Raw genomic sequence first — 15,196 nt, 5'->3', positions numbered from 1 at the left:
TCCCCTCCCCCTGCCTCTGCCTTTTTCCCCTCTCCTCCATAAATAAGTTCTGGAGGTGGCTGGGAGCTGGCTGATCTGAATCTCCTGGAGGACAGGGAGGGGGTTGGAAGCAGAGCTGGAGTTGGAGAATAAGCATTCGAGTCGCTCTAAGGCAGCTTGTGCTGTGTGTGTGTGTGTGTGTGCAGAAATCTCTGCGTGAAACAAAGCGTGGTCAAAGGCAGTGGGAAGATCCAAGCTGTAAAGACAGCTTAAACAAATGTCATCCATATTCTGCGTCTGACAAGAATGAGAGATGAGGAAACATTACAGCTGTGTGCTGCTCGGGCCAGACTCTCTCAGCTGGTTTATTATCTGCAGCGCTGACTCGGATCTGCCATATGTTTGTAATCTCTCAGTGAGGACCCAATTTCTCAGGATTATGGAAACTTTTTAAAGCTGCCTAACAATGTACATGACTTTTCCATGCAAATATTAGGCAGATCATCTTGGTAACCAAAACTTTTTATGTTGTAAAAGATCTGCTCGTCGTATTTCTTTCCATTCCTGGTTTGTTTGGTTTTTTGTGTGTGTGTGTGTGTGTGCTGTAGCCCTTCCCCACAGATGCAGTCAGTAGCATATGGTACAGGCTCTTGGGATGTTCTCCTTTCTTCTGGTCTTTCGAAGTGAATGATTGAGCCCAAGATGATGTCCTTTTTATTTTTATTTTATTGTATTTTATTGATTTTTCTTATTTTTTTTCACTCCCTTGAAATTTTTCTCCTGTTATTATCTTCCCGTCCTCCTGTAGATCTTTTATTTTTTTAATTATTACTATTCTTGCCATGTTGGTGATGCCATGTGCCTTCATGGCCATCCCATTGCACTGATGGGATACCCTGGGATAAAGGGGGATTGCCTGGGATACTGCAACCATCAGAGTCCCCAGTGTGTGGCTGCCCTTGAGCACTGAGTAATGTCACTCTTCAGGGAAAATAATGGATCACGGGGCAAAAGAATACAGCTGTGATATGTTGTGCAGGCAGGGCTTAATGAAGCTGTCATTACAGGCGTTTGCTTTGGGCGCTGCCATGGGTTTGCTGAGTTGGGCAGTTTGTCTTTCTGACAGCACTTTGCTGCAAGTTTCAGGTCAGAATTCAAAACAAGCGTTTAAAGGAGGATCTGGTTACTGCGCTTCTGGAGATGCCATCTCTCCTGATGTGAGCAAGAACAGATTGGGAAGTTAACGAGATGGATAGCTCACGTTACTGAATTGCCAGAGACCTAAATAGGTGGAGGTGACAGCCCAGATCCTGCCAGGGTGGGAGTGCTGGGTGTGAGAGCCTCTCCTTTACCTCCTCACAGCTTTTCCTGCTGCCCTGTGAGGACACATCATCCTGGTGGATGTGACCAGGGAGGGCTGAGTCCAGGAACTTTTTCTTCATGCTCTTTGTGCCTGCTTGCTTGCTTGCTTCTGGGCATCCTCAGGTGAAGGCTCATGCCGTGCCCTGAATTCCCACAGAAACCAGATCATGCTTTTTGGAAAGCCAGGGAGTTATCAGACTTATCCTCTTCCATCAAGCTTGTGTTTTGCTGCCTGCACGTGTGCTTTTTGTGCAGCAATGCCTGCCAAAGTGGGGGTCCCCTTGCCTTGCCCTGGACGGGGCTGGATGCCATGCACAGAACCCTCTGGGGGTCTGACTGAGCCTGCAGGCAGCATGAGCACTGTCACATCATGCTGGGATGCTTCTCTGCCACAGCTTGCTTAAAACCCAAAGTGTGGCTGTGGGTTTGCCTGTTATTCCAGCTGGTGTGAATTGCCACGTGATTTTATTGCGTGGTACAAGTGTGTAACCCTTAGGGTTATTTGCTCTGGTATTTGCTTTAAAACACATATGATATATATATATATTGCTTCAACTAACTTAAGAATGCTGGCAACTTCTTGATTTAAACCATTCTCTGAGCTCGTGGACTTTCCCTCTGATGCTTAAACCTCGGGGATGCATTTGTGTGATGGAGACTGGGCAAAGGCATCCAGGAGTATGTATAACCACCACAGCTAATGACACAGCTTTGCCCAATAGCACAGCATCCTGGCTTTGGAGCTGGTGTTAACACTCTATGTACTGAAAACATATTTCTCCTGTTACTTGAAACTGGTGGATGATCGGTGTGACACAGATGAATCACCTGGATTTTTTCAGGTGCTGGCCCTGCTGCCCATTAATTCTTGTCTCCTGCTTTTATTCTTGCAGCTGAACCTGCAGACCTCCTGAAGGTATTAGATTTTCACAATTTACCTGATGGTATCACAAGAACAACAGGGTTTTGCACAAGCAGAAGGTCTTCAAAAGAAGCAGACGTTGCTTACAGAGTAACGAAAGACGCTCAGCTCAGCGCACCGACAAAGCAGCTGTATCCTGGTAAGTCCACAGCTTTTAGTATTTGTCGTGTAGAAATCCTTGATCCTTTTCTCAGCTTCTCCAGGCACATAGAGGGCACTGCACACTTCCTTCCTATTCTGTGTGCACGCTCCCTTGGCAGAGAGTGAGTGACTCTGCTGTTTCACGGGGCTGCAAACTTTCAACCGTCAAACACAGCAGTAAGTTCCTTTGTTGCTGTGTCTGCAGTATAGTGACAGGTTTCATCGAGGCAGATGTGGCCAATGCCTCCACATATGTTCCCTCCTATATTAGAAAGTTTGTGCTGCCTCATTATCGCACAGTGACATCCAGCTGGGAGAGACTTGGAAGACGCAAAGGAGTGCAGACTGCGCTGTGCTCTGTGTTTGTAGAGTGCCAAGCACAGTAGGAGCCCATTCCGTGGCTGTGGTGTCTCATAACACAAATAATCACCATAAAAAAGAATAGACTGCCCCACAAGAGCAGCTGTCCCAAGAAGATTGTTTGAAGAGGATGGAGGTTCATTAGAGCAAGCCACAAAGACACAGGAGTTTACAGAGCCCTTGAAGAGCACTGCTTTGAGGAAATGCTTCCAGTTTGGAATAGAGGGATTTAAGAGCTTTCCAGGGGTTGCTGGAGCCACTGTGAAATCTTGTCTGATGGCCTTTTCTGGTGCAGAAAGCAGAAAAGTAGTGACCCAGGGATAAAAAGCAAGAATGGAGTTTTCTGGCCAGCTTAGCAGAGATTGACTGCCACCACTTCAGGGAAGTTAACCCAGGAGTACAGAACAGAACTGTGGTTGCAGAGGTTAACTCTATACCATGTGAGAATCCCTTGTTTTTGACTCATCTCACTGTTTGAACATCCTCTAAATTCTTGGCTTGCATCTACTGCTCTTTATGAGTGAGATCTGGGATGGTGTTTCTTTGATGTCACCAAGCAACTTCTCAGTCACTTCCACTGCACGACTGTGGAGCAACTGAAATAGCTCTACCTCTCTCTGGACTCTTCTGAACTACTCTGCCCAGCATGCTCAGGAGACGGGAAGGAAGGGCAGAGCGGAGAACCCCTGCTGTTTTCCATCAGATCCACAGCTGCTGGCTCAGTACATCCTCATAACGAGACGTGTCTTGAGCTCACACCACCAGAGGACCGAGAGGGCACTGATGTGATTGCAGTGCACCAGGAGGAATGTGGCCTTGGTGATTTCATGTTAGCAGGCGGGTGAGTCGCAGAATAGCTCGCCCTCTCTGCTCTTGAGCACCACAGGCAAACGTACACAGTGCATAATATTTAGTGCTAATTAGAAGTTGATGTTTTTTCTAAGATGGTAATTTTATGGGCTTTGCGTTCTGCTTCTGCAGCCGCAGCCAGCAAAGCGAGAGAGAGAGAGAGAGATATAAAAAGCCTGTCTGCTTTTCAAACCCACAAGAGTGAGAAAATCTGCTGAGATGCTCTTTGTCCTTGCTCCCTGAATAAGTTCTGTTTCCCCACAAGATCATGCTCTTCCAGCAGAGGCAAGAAAGGCAGAGTTTTCAGTGGCAGACAGCAAAATGTCATTTGCATTCTTTTAGCAAATTCTGTCTTCTCTGTGCTGCTTGTGGGTGTCTGCATATATAGTTATGTATGTATTGAAGAGCTGAAGAATCTCCATTATAACTTGAGTAGTCACCTCTGAGGAAAACATCTGAGTAAACTTTCAGTTTTTGAATGGATGAAGATTAAGACCAGAGCTTGGTGACACTGCTGAAAAGCTGTACTGCTTTGAGGAGTGGCTGTGGGAATGGCACCAGCTTGCACAGCAGATCTGCTCTGTGGTTGTACTGGGAACTAGATCAGCTCGTTGTTTCTGCTGTTTTTTTATTTGCTGTTGCATGGCTAAAGCATTCCTGTCCTTCTGGGATGGCCTCAGGCCTCTGCCTGCAGCACCAGCACTAGGAAGGGATTCCTGGTGTCTATGTTTTGAAGGCTGAGCTTGCACAAGAGCCTTCCGCCCTTGGTCCCAGTGCTCATGAAGAAGAAGCTGGGCCTGACTCCACTCCGTGTGCAGCAGAGCATGCTGCAGGTGCCAGCTGCTGTCGTGAAGCAGTGGGTGCTGTGGCTGTGCCACCCTGTGCCCACCCCCCAGCCCTGTGCTGGCTGCTGGAGCAGCTGGTGCCAGCTCTTCCCATGGATCCATCAGCAGAACGGGGCTCCAAACCGTTTGCTTCCTTGTAGGACGTGGTGAATTTGAAAGGCTTTGGTTATGGGGTTAAAAAAATAAGCCACGATGAGCCAAACTCAGCGTTAGTGCAGGGCTGGTAGGAGAAGAGAAAGATGTGCAATGAGCTTGCTTGAGTGGACTGAAAAATCAAGGCTTAGTCCCAAACCCCTCGTTGGAGATGACTTCCCTGTCTTTAAGGGGATTTGGAACAGATTCTGTGCACTCTGTGTATTTATTGTCATGTATGTATTGTCCATGCGGATGTGTTTTCATACATCGTTCAATAGCCTGGGTCACTTCTGTGACAGTGAAGGCATTGTTATTTTGCCAGGACAGCAGAGCAGTAACAGTAATGTCAGCTATAATTCATCTGTTATGGTTATTTGGGTTGAGAAACTCGCGTCACCATGGAGACATTTTAATAATAATGAGGAAAAAAAAAATTAAAAGCAGCTTTTTAATGAGTTGGCAGCTTGCTGAAGTTGAAAGGTACTGTATTGTGGATTCATAATGAAATTTTGGACATGAACTATTTTACATAAAAGGCCCCAAACTCTAGCCTGTAATTGGAACCAGGAAGGCGTATGGTCTTGATTGAGGGCTACAGGAGGATTTGTGTATATTCAGCAGGAGGGGAGAGATAAAGCTCAGTTCATCCTAGGAGAGGCACCAAAATCAGATGCCTGCCTTGGCCAGATATCTGGGTCTGTGTCCTAGGAGGTAAATCTGACTGTAACCATAGCATTCAATTACTGACTGAGTCCTCTGTTCAGAAGATGCTTTCTGCCTCTTTACAAATGTAATTGAACTGGGTGAGGGATGCTGACTGTGTGCTGGTGCAGTGTCTGTGCAGGTGTCCTCAGATGCCCACTCGGTGCCCTATTGGCACAAGCTGCTTGCAGCAGTGCCCGCTCCTCAGTGTCCCTTCCCCTGCCTCCTCCATTGTCCTGCAGCGTAGTCCTCTGCTGGAGAGCTAGATCCACTTACAGTAGTCTTTAATAAAGTTTCAGCAGCTCCCAGGCAGAAGAAGAGAGTGATTTCATGGCCTCTTTCCTTTTGAACTTGCTAGCTTTGCTGTAGTCAGAAGAATTCCCTACTCACGCCCCCATACCCAAGTTGAAATCCCTTGTGTGCTGCTGGGATACCATCTAAGAAAAGCCTGTGGGGGCAGAGGAAACCTATTGGAAGTTTTTGAGCACTGAGCTTGACAATTTTTGTGGTTTATATGGCTGCAAATCTGCAGTTAAAAACGCTCTATTGTTGTTCCCTTCGCTGCGCCCTGCTGCACGCAGATGGTCACGCACACATACCCTGCTGCCCATGGCAGGGCTGCCCCACTTTGCTGTGCTTGGTATAAGATTTCCCAAGCAGATACCCAGCGGTACAATGCAATCCTTGTTGTGAAAGCCTGGACCTTAGAGGAAAGATACCCTGCACGTCTCACGCTGCTGAAATGAGGTTATGCCCTGTAGGGTACCCTCATTTTCAGCGGGTCCCATCTCCCACCATTATTTCATCAAAAGAACTCCTTTAGTAATGCTTCCAGAGTTTTTAAGTTCTCAACTTCAGTGCGTGCATCCAAGCCTTGCTGTTTGTGATGGTTCAATATGGATGGCAGAGAAAAGACAAGCCAAGGAGATGGGTCCTGCATGGGGCGTGACTTGGTGATGTTCATGTTGGGTTGAATCTTGGAGTGCATCAGCATGGAGTTGAAGGGGATAAGACCCTTCCCTTGCAAAAAAAATATGGAGGGAAGTCAGTTGAGATCAGAAGAGTGCTTTCCTGAGTGGAGAAAAATCTTGGAAACTTGAGAGCTGCTGAATACGCAGACAAACTGGTGTTTCCTACTGTTTGCCAGAATTATTTCTGCTCACAGATATATATATATATATATTTCCTGCACCAGCCCTGAAAGCCAAAGCCACAGAATGCTCCGTTCTGGGTCTAGAATAGATGAAACCTGATGCAATTCCCCTACTTCTTTACACTCGATGTTCAAGAGTTTTATTTGCTTAACTGGTGTGGAATGCTTAGTTCCCTCTGTCTTTCTGGTGTGTTAAGTTAATTTGGAGATGGTGTGATAAATGAAATAAAGGAAGTTTTTGCCTTCTCTCCTCAATGCTCCGGGACGTGTGGAGGAGGGGTTTGGTGCAAATAGCAGATTTAAACCAACAGCTTTTTTTTTTTTTTTTTTTTAAAGCCACTGCTTTCCTAGCATCGTATTCTCACCCTAGAACAGTAGATCTCCTACTGTGCTATGATTCAAGTTGTAATGCAGAGTGGCTTTTGGTACTGTGGCAGTGCTGTAAGGACTGGGGAAAGGTTTTCTGATCATTAGTGGAAGATCCTCAGCGATGCTGGGTGGCCTTTTAGAGGCATTGCCCTGCTCCAGCCTTGCAGGTGTAGTCTGCTTTGGGTTGCAGCCCTATAACTTGGTAGGCTTTGGGGGAAAAGATGGATCTTCAGCTGTCAACTCTTTCCCAATATATGCTTTTAGAGTTGCTGATGTACACACATCTGGAGGGGTGAACAATCAGTGTTCTTTATGCAGATCGTTAGGTGACCCATTGTTCCCGTAGGGACTCGTTATAAAGGAAACCTGACTAACCTCTTTGCTTTTCCACTCCAGCTTCCCCATTCCCAGAGGACTTCTCCATTTTAACCACTGTAAAAGCGAAGAAAGGAGGTCAGTCCTTCTTGATCTCAATTTACAATGAGCAAGGGATCCAGCAAATTGGTGTGGAGATGGGTAGATCTCCTGTATTCCTGTATGAAGACCATACAGGAAAGCCAGGCCCAGAAGACTATCCTCTCTTTAGAGGCATTAACCTAGCAGATGGCAAGTAAGTGAAATTTTGTGCACAAAGGAACAAACAGTACATTGTTTATAACAATACCAGCATGTGTTGTGTAAAATCAGTCGTATAAATGTGTATATATATATCCATCCCATTCTTGAACTTTATCCTTTGGCAAATAAACACTGCGTGTGGAAAAAGGTGAACCACGTGCCAGTTTAGTGCAAACTGTGTTGACTCTTATGGGGGATGGCAATGCTGTTGGCTTCTTTTATCGAGAGTCCAAAGGAAACTCTTATCAATAATCCCCCTCTTATCAATAAATCCCCCTTGAAGCCTTCACAGGATGTAAGGAGGTTGGAAGACGGGTTAGCCAGGGACTTACTAAGGTATTTTTTCCCCTTGCTGAAGCCAAGAGCAGGCACTCTGAGCTATTTTGGAGGGTTGAAATGTAAATGGCATCTGCCAACACAGTCGTTCCTATTTCAAATGACTCACGTAGAGTCTGCCTAAAGCTGATTTTCATCCACTTGCAGATAATAGCTGGCGTGAAGGTTTGCAGGAGCGTTTTGTGAGGGGTTCGTTGTTATTGCAATCATTGGCTTGCTCTTGAAAAGACCAGGACTCTGTGTAATGTCTGTGGGTTGTGTTCTTCCAGGTGGCACAGGGTCGCCATCAGCGTGCAGAAGAAAAACGTCACCTTGATTTTGGACTGTAAAAAGAAGATAACCAAGTTCTTGGATCGAAGTGACCATCCCATCATTGACGTCAATGGCATCATTGTATTTGGAACGAGGATATTGGATGAAGAAGTCTTTGAGGTAAGTCGCGACGATGAGGAGCTCTGGAGGTTTTCCACCAAGGTGGGTTTTGATAGAGGGATTGGCAGCTCGATTTTGAAACTTATCTTGGATTTTTTGCACAGAATTCCTTAATGTTATCTATTTTATTTTTTTTTTAGTTTGTGTTTTAACTTTGTAGTATTGATGAAAGCAGCTGGCCAGGTCACCTGCTGGAGAAGCTCCCCTGGTTCTTTGCTTTCACTCCCTTGCTGAGCCTTTAGACCACCCCCTGTGCCAGAATTCTGTGGGTCTGTGGCTCTTGTGCTCTGTATGGTGAGAAAGGCTCCACTTTTGAAAGTATCAGGACTTCATTTATCCCTGTGTTGTGGTTTAAATCCTACTTGAGGGGCAGTAAACAGAAGAAAGCATCTCTCACAGATAAGTTCTCTCTGAATCTGTAGAAATCTGCTCATTTCCTATGCGTTGGTCATTGATTCTTGGTTCCTTGCACCATGACACGAGGATCTCCTTGACAGCTTGTTTGGCAGCCCCGTCACCTCCCACATAGTGACTGTTTTTCAAAAAGCAACCCCAAATCGTGATGGGTGGAATGTTCCCATGAGCTCCTATGATTTAAGCAAAGAGATACAGGATTATTTATAGACGAGGTACATATGGTAGAAGTTCTTTTCCCATAGTTCAGCAGCTAGTTGAATGTGTACATTTCACTAGCAATCTCAGTTTCTATGGTCTGCTGTACTTCTGAGGCTTTTATGTGTACAATAATCTTGTCCCTGATCTTGCTTGCAAGCTAGAATTGCTTCCCTGAAATCAGCACCAGTGCAATGGAGTGTAAACCAAGGCCTGTTGACTTCTCTATCTCCTTATTTATTGCGTTTACACAGAGGAAGTGCTGTATCTCATGGGCCTCCCAGCCCAGCAAAGGGATGGGAAACATCTCCTATCTGGGGGATAATTAGTGCTGCAGCGAGCCCAGCTCCCACGTGCACCGTGCTGTCGCTCAGAGGGAGAGCTGCAGTGACATTACCAACCAACAGAGCAGGGATGCAAGGACTGAGCATTGCTGCCAAAATCCCAGATAGGGAGCTAGCATCGAATGTCTACACTGCATTAAGTTAATGGGCAATCCCTGGGAAGGCTAACGATTAAAACAGAAAGTAGAAGCTGGGTTTAATGGGTGCTGGAGTGTCTCTCGCAAGCAGTGGATCTTGTGCCAAGGATGTCAGCAGCCACGCTGGTTGCTGTATTTTAAATGGAGCTGTTTCATAAAGTGGTGAGCTCCCTGGGGGAGCTGCTGGGAGATGTGCTTACAGAAATGGGCGTTGCATCCAAACTGGGAAGGAAATGTAGGCTGCTTCGTTTTGCTGCTGTTTGGTGAGCACTGTCTCCTGCTTCATGGAGAAGAAAAACTCCTAGTTAAATTATTTCTGTTGAGGGAAGGGGGCTGTGCTCAGGGGGTGCGTGAGCACTCTTAGGTCGTGGGAGGTGGTGTAAAACAGAGCAATGGTTCCCCTTTGCTGGAAGCTGCTGCCCTGTTGTCAGCCCTGGGTGCAGGACACAGCTGGGGGTTGTTGTGTGTGCTTCCTGAGAAACATTCTGGTTATCTGACCAGAAGTGAACAATTAGCAAGTTTATTTGTTTATTTTTTCCCATATACTGCACATCTATGTTGTAAAGCATCGGTACATGCTCTTCTGGGAGGGGGGAGGGAACCAAGCCTTCCAGTTCTGGAATTTGTCCTTTCCTCTTGTCATCCTCATCAAACAAAGAGGGTTTTCAACATATGCTCTCTCACACACACTAATCAAGATACCAGCAGCTTTAAACTGAAGGTAATTAATAGTTTTCACGAAGGCAGTGGACTATAACCTAATTTCCTCCATATCTCAGCAACTTAATTTCCTTTCAGCCTTCCTTTCTTCTCTGCAATCTGCACGCCTAAGCAGAAAGTGTTGTATGGGGAGGATCGTGGCTCAGGACAGTGGGAAAGGGGTGCAAACGATTCAGGCACTGGGTATTCTTGGAAAGCTGACTGCTTCTGGGCTGAACCGTGGGCTGAAGCTGCTGCTGTCCTGCAGGCAGCTGTCCTGCCAGCCTTGGCTCGCTGTTCCCGGTGTGTTTGCAGCCTGGCTATGCGTCCATCCCCGCTGTGCAAGTTTCTCTGTCCCATTGGGTGCTGTGGGATGGAAGGCAGTGGCTGGGAAGGCTTTAGGCAGGTTTTGTCTGAGCTGGGATCAGCCAGAGCAGCAAGCAGGAGGAATTCCCATCTGCCTGAACCCCAGTCAGGGCTGAAAGCAAATAAAACCGCAGCGCTTCTTGTTTGGAAAGTCGTAATTATTTAAACTGTGGGTCTAGCTGGGGTCATACAAAGTGGCTGTGCTGCCTTTGTCACCCGGGTGCATGGACAGAGATTTCCTCTCTCATGTTCTGCTGCAGAAACAGCATGAAAGGGATTCACAACATTTCTGTAGAGCAGCGTTCTTCTAGTGGAAAAACGACTTCCTCTCATTAAAATGCAATTAGCCGGGAGGGTGAGTGGGTCTCTGTGAGGCTCTGGGAATGCTGGGTGGGTTTGAAGAGGGGCCAAGCCGAGAACCTAGGTTATACAAGTTAAGTTTTGTGCCGAGCTGTCGTTTGTGACAGAAGCGTACAAATGTCAGGATGGGTTCGCACTGTGCTCGGGCAGCAGCAGCTGGCTTCAAGCTGTGAGTGAGAGGACGTTGTTGTGAGGCTGCAAAGGCCTTTTGCAGGGAGAGAGGGCAAAGAAATAGCCCACAGGGTGGGGGAAAAGCTTGGCTCGCAGGCTGCAGCCAGTGGTGCTCCTGCAGCTGTGGCAGCACCAGGAGGAGGTTGGAAGGCATGTGGATGTGTCTTCTTATTAGATGGATTAGCCGTTTCTTTTGCAGTTTGGATACGTTAGAAAGCAAGTTAATAGTGATCTCCTTGTTAGGCATGGAAATGGAATAAGGAAATTCTGAGAGAGAGCCTTCCCCAGAAGGCTGAGCAGCAACACTGGGGGGCTGCTCAGAGTGATGTGCTGGGTGATGGCCCTGCTCGGTGCTCTGCTCCTCACCTGGGTTATTTGGGTGCTCAGTGGGCTTTCATGAGAGACTGTCCATGGGAGACGCCCTTGGCAGGTAACTTCTGCTCCATGCACTGCTCACTTCTGGGTTTGGGGGATGACCCCCCAAGCCAAAGCCCCACAAGACTTTGTGGTTAGCCCAGACAGCGTGCTGCTCGTGACTGCTGCATCTCAGGGCTCTGGGAACATCTCCCATGGGATGGCTTTTCCAGCTCAGTGTGGAGGTGGACCTGGAAAAAAGTAGCTTGGGCTGAACAAGGTCTGGTTTAGCAGATGTGGGTTGAACTGAAGTTCAGGTCCTGGTTGTGTAAGGTCACCAGCACTGCGTTTCAGTCCCAGAAGTGGTTGTATTACAGCAGCAAACAAAGAAATCCCATAACCTGCAGCTGGAGGTTCTGTAGGAATGGAAAGTGCTGCATAACATCTCAGGCAGGTACCCATTACCTGCATGACTGCATGAGGTGAACTCACGCTCTTTTCAGTGCTGTATTGAAGCATCTCATGTAGACCCACAGAAGCTTGTTTCCTGTAGCAGTGTGGGGCTCAGCCCCACTCAATGGACAGTGCACTCAGCTATGGGCTGATGAACAACGTGCTAATTGCCCAGTCCTTGCTGGAATCCCTGGTGTGTGGTATCTTCCACAGTTCTGCTGAATTATTTGTGGTTCGGTTGTTTAACATTTTGAGAGAAGTGGCATAGAAATAATGGTGGAACAGTGCCTGGTACTGGTGTAGATGAAATTTGTTTTCACGTGAGTAGAAAAGTTCAGTATGAGTGTTGCCTTTGTAAAGTTGGCCTCTCAGGAAACGAGAGGAGCTTATTTTGTCCACCTGAGGACCATAACTGTGTCTTATTGGTCCAGTTGGTACCGTAAAACCAAATGGTTTTTTTTGATGCTGCCAAACAAGGTGTGAAGTGAGAGGGTCTCCCAGACACCTGCACGTACCTTTCTGCCAAAGCAGGGAAGCTGAGGGCTGGCAGAAACATCTGCTCGTGGAGGAAGCCAAGTCCTGGCCTGGGGTGGGAGGCAGTGTACGATGCTAAAAGGATGGCACTAATCCTCTCTTCTCCTTTGTGTTTTTGTTAGTCTTCGTTTGTGTTTGTAGACCACCAGCAAAATGAAGGTATCAGAAGGGGAGGGAGGGTGAGCTGGAGTGAGCCAGAGTGCCAGGGCTGCTCTTAGGGCCACAAAACCCTTTAGTTCTCTCAGCTGTTTGTGCCATTCAGGTGCTGTGTTGCTATTGAGTTGAATTTCCAGCTCTCTTTCTGCCTTGTTTACCCTTTTAGGAAAGAAAAAAAAATCAAACAGCAATTATCACTGGGGTTGATAATCCCAGATTTGATTTCACTATCATCTCAGCTTTCTCCTTCCCGGTGCCCTTGGGTTTAGCATTTCTTACTCTGGAGAAAGCTCTTAGCTTAAGCATTTCTGAACGTTATTTTATTCCAGATACCTCCAAGGTTACGAGGTTGGATGAATAAATTTTGCTTTAGCAAAAGTTTTACCACAGAAAATAGGCATTCTAACCATGCAAATGCATCTTACTGTATTTTTTTTGTGTGTTGGAAGGCAGATTTAGGACTGGCTTTTGCAGGCAGATGCGCAGTTAGCATGTCAAATAGCCTCTATCAGCTCCTGCAGGAGAATGACTGTGCTACCAACACAATGAGCTTTGAGGAAAGTCAAGCTGGTGGTAACTGCAAAGCTTGTTGGCTGTCACATCTCACTGGGAGGTGGGAGAGCTCATTGGGAGGTGTGATTGCTCACTGCGGAGCCTCAGCTCCAAATGTCATTCATGTCTAGGCCTGCTTGAGCAAAAGCAATAAGAGCCAGGCACTGGTGCAGGTGGGAGTGCTCAGTGAGGAAAAAGCAGCAAGGTCCCCAACGTCCTCGAACTGGGTGCTGCATTCTGCATGGTCTGGGGCAGGAAGGAACCAGGCAGAGCTTCTGCTTAAGTTCTTGTCAACCTTCAAAAAACACTTTTAAAATCAATTAGGGCCATATACTAACCTGAATTTCTCAGCTGAGATGCTCCGCAGACGCACGCTCCCATGTATTTTTCCCTGCCTCGGCAGACTGCTGAAAGAAGTTAATTTACAGTTCTGGCTGCCTGCTTTCCTGGCCCTGCCAAATCTGATTTCACCTCTTTTGCTGTAGAGCCTTTCAGGGAGTGCAAAGAGTCGATGTTTTACACCACCAGCTTATACTGTGGTGTGAGATGATGGAAAATAAAACGTCCTGAGCCAGCATTAGGGTTCTTTATTGAAGATGTCTGTAGCTTTCCCCAGCCTCCTAATAATTCTCCTTATAGTTGCTGGTTTTCTCGTCATTTCTTTTGCTTTTGTGTTGATTTTTTGTGTGTTTTTTTTTTTTTCTTTTCCAAAGGGATCCTCTTTAGTGAAACAGTGCACTTGAGACATATGGATTGAATCACAGAGCTAGGCTCTTCCAGAATTGCAGTGCTGCCTAGAATATGTCTGCAACTGCTGATGCTTTTGCCTCCGGATGGCTTTGCAATTAATGGTGAGGTTTTTGTGCCAGAGGCCAAGCAGTGCAGTCAGTTTAATCAAAACCCCAACGTGATGCTTGGCTCAGGTTGGCAAGGGCTTGTGCATGGGATTGTCTTACCCAGGTGCCCAGTGTGTGCTGGCATGGAGGGGACAGAGCCCTGTGCAGAACTGCAGAACAGCTTGCAAAAGCTGCAGTCTGTGCTTCAGGTGTTTTCCTCTCGACCCTAAAGTGACACCATTCCTTATGATCGTTCTCTGTCAGGTTCCTGTAGGGAGAATGAAGGTTTGGGTGGAAACATTGGATTAATTGTTTGCGTGTGCTTTGCCCAAACTCTTGTTTTTCACTTAGATTTTCTGGGTAATTGGTGGCTCAGACACCTGGATGGTGGTCAAACTTTGTGACTGGGTCAGGGCTGACCATAATGATGTGTGTTTTGTAATTAAAAGCTGCATTTTTAATGTTTTAAATTATAGGTTGGTTTTTTTGTTTGTTTGTTCGTTTGGTTTTGTTTATTGTAAGTGATGAATTCAATTTTATTAACTGTAAAAGACACTGTGTGCTTGTCACGTGTAAGAAATTACCAGAGTTTGCTGTTATCTCATGCCTCCTGGATGATGATTGCATCCAATGCAAGGAGAGACGTGCTTTAAAGTTCAAACAGACCATAAAAGTGCTTTTATTGATGCTTAACAGCTACGCAGTGCATCGTGTATCTTTTAGTCCAGCCAAGTTACATGCCCAGGCCTGGGAAGCTGTGTGGCATTGCTTCTTGCAGTTGCCTGAGCCAAGCCCTGGTTTCGCAGCCGGAATAGCACAAGTCCTGATGGCATGGGTTTATTCTTGGCATGGGTACCACTGAATGCTAGCTTCAAGGCAACACACTGCTCTTACTGGTTTATTAATGTATAATTAACTGATTTCTGATAGCTGAGCATCTCTAATGCTGACTGTAGCATAGTGGTACACAGGTTGCAGTTGTGCCTGGGTGTAGAAATGAGATAGCAGTGGTACATAAATGGGAAGAGGTCCAACTGGAGCAATTTCTGGAGGGGTTCCTCTTTGTGGTTTTGATTGTGGAGAGTGATGAATGCTGATGATACGGAGCAATTAGCAGTCATTAAAATCTAGTGGTAGTACCTTTTGTAAACAACTGATGAGGAGCAGAGGATCTCCTCTGTTTGGGGGCACTGCTTGGCTTTCCTGCCTGCTCCAGGAAAGTGGCTGCAGTAGCAGCAATGTCCACGGACAAGTTTTTATTATTATAGTTCAAACAAGAATCTTGGACTGTGATTCCTTTACTAATGACTCCTGCAAGCTAATTGTTTTTGAGCTGTTGCCATTTTGGAGGGTATGGATGAGGATGCTGAGTTGGGAGAATGGTCAGTGGGGGGAAGAATGCTGAGCAGTAGCACAAGG

At 46.5% G+C, this 15,196-nt stretch overlaps 1 protein-coding gene across 2 annotated transcripts in view; it reads left to right on the top strand.

The window, feature by feature from the left end:
- The window catches only part of COL5A1 (collagen type V alpha 1 chain), a 122,990-nt gene that overhangs the window by 25,058 nt on the left and 82,736 nt on the right, over nt 1-15,196 (top strand). For both annotated transcript variants that reach the window (XM_065737251.1, XM_065737250.1), the window contains exons 2-4: nt 2,235-2,402; nt 7,214-7,427; nt 8,041-8,203. In XM_065737251.1, coding sequence (XP_065593323.1) covers nt 2,235-2,402; nt 7,214-7,427; nt 8,041-8,203 — 545 coding nt within the window. The remainder of the gene's footprint in view (nt 1-2,234; nt 2,403-7,213; nt 7,428-8,040; nt 8,204-15,196) is intronic.

Source organism: Cyrtonyx montezumae, unplaced genomic scaffold, assembly GCF_038088225.1.
Source record: "Cyrtonyx montezumae isolate F1298 unplaced genomic scaffold, pur_monq_1.0 scaffold_20, whole genome shotgun sequence".
Lineage (NCBI taxonomy): Eukaryota > Metazoa > Chordata > Aves > Galliformes > Odontophoridae > Cyrtonyx > Cyrtonyx montezumae.
The sequence above is the reverse complement of the archived record's forward strand: the minus strand, read 5'-3'. Positions and strand labels throughout refer to the sequence as shown.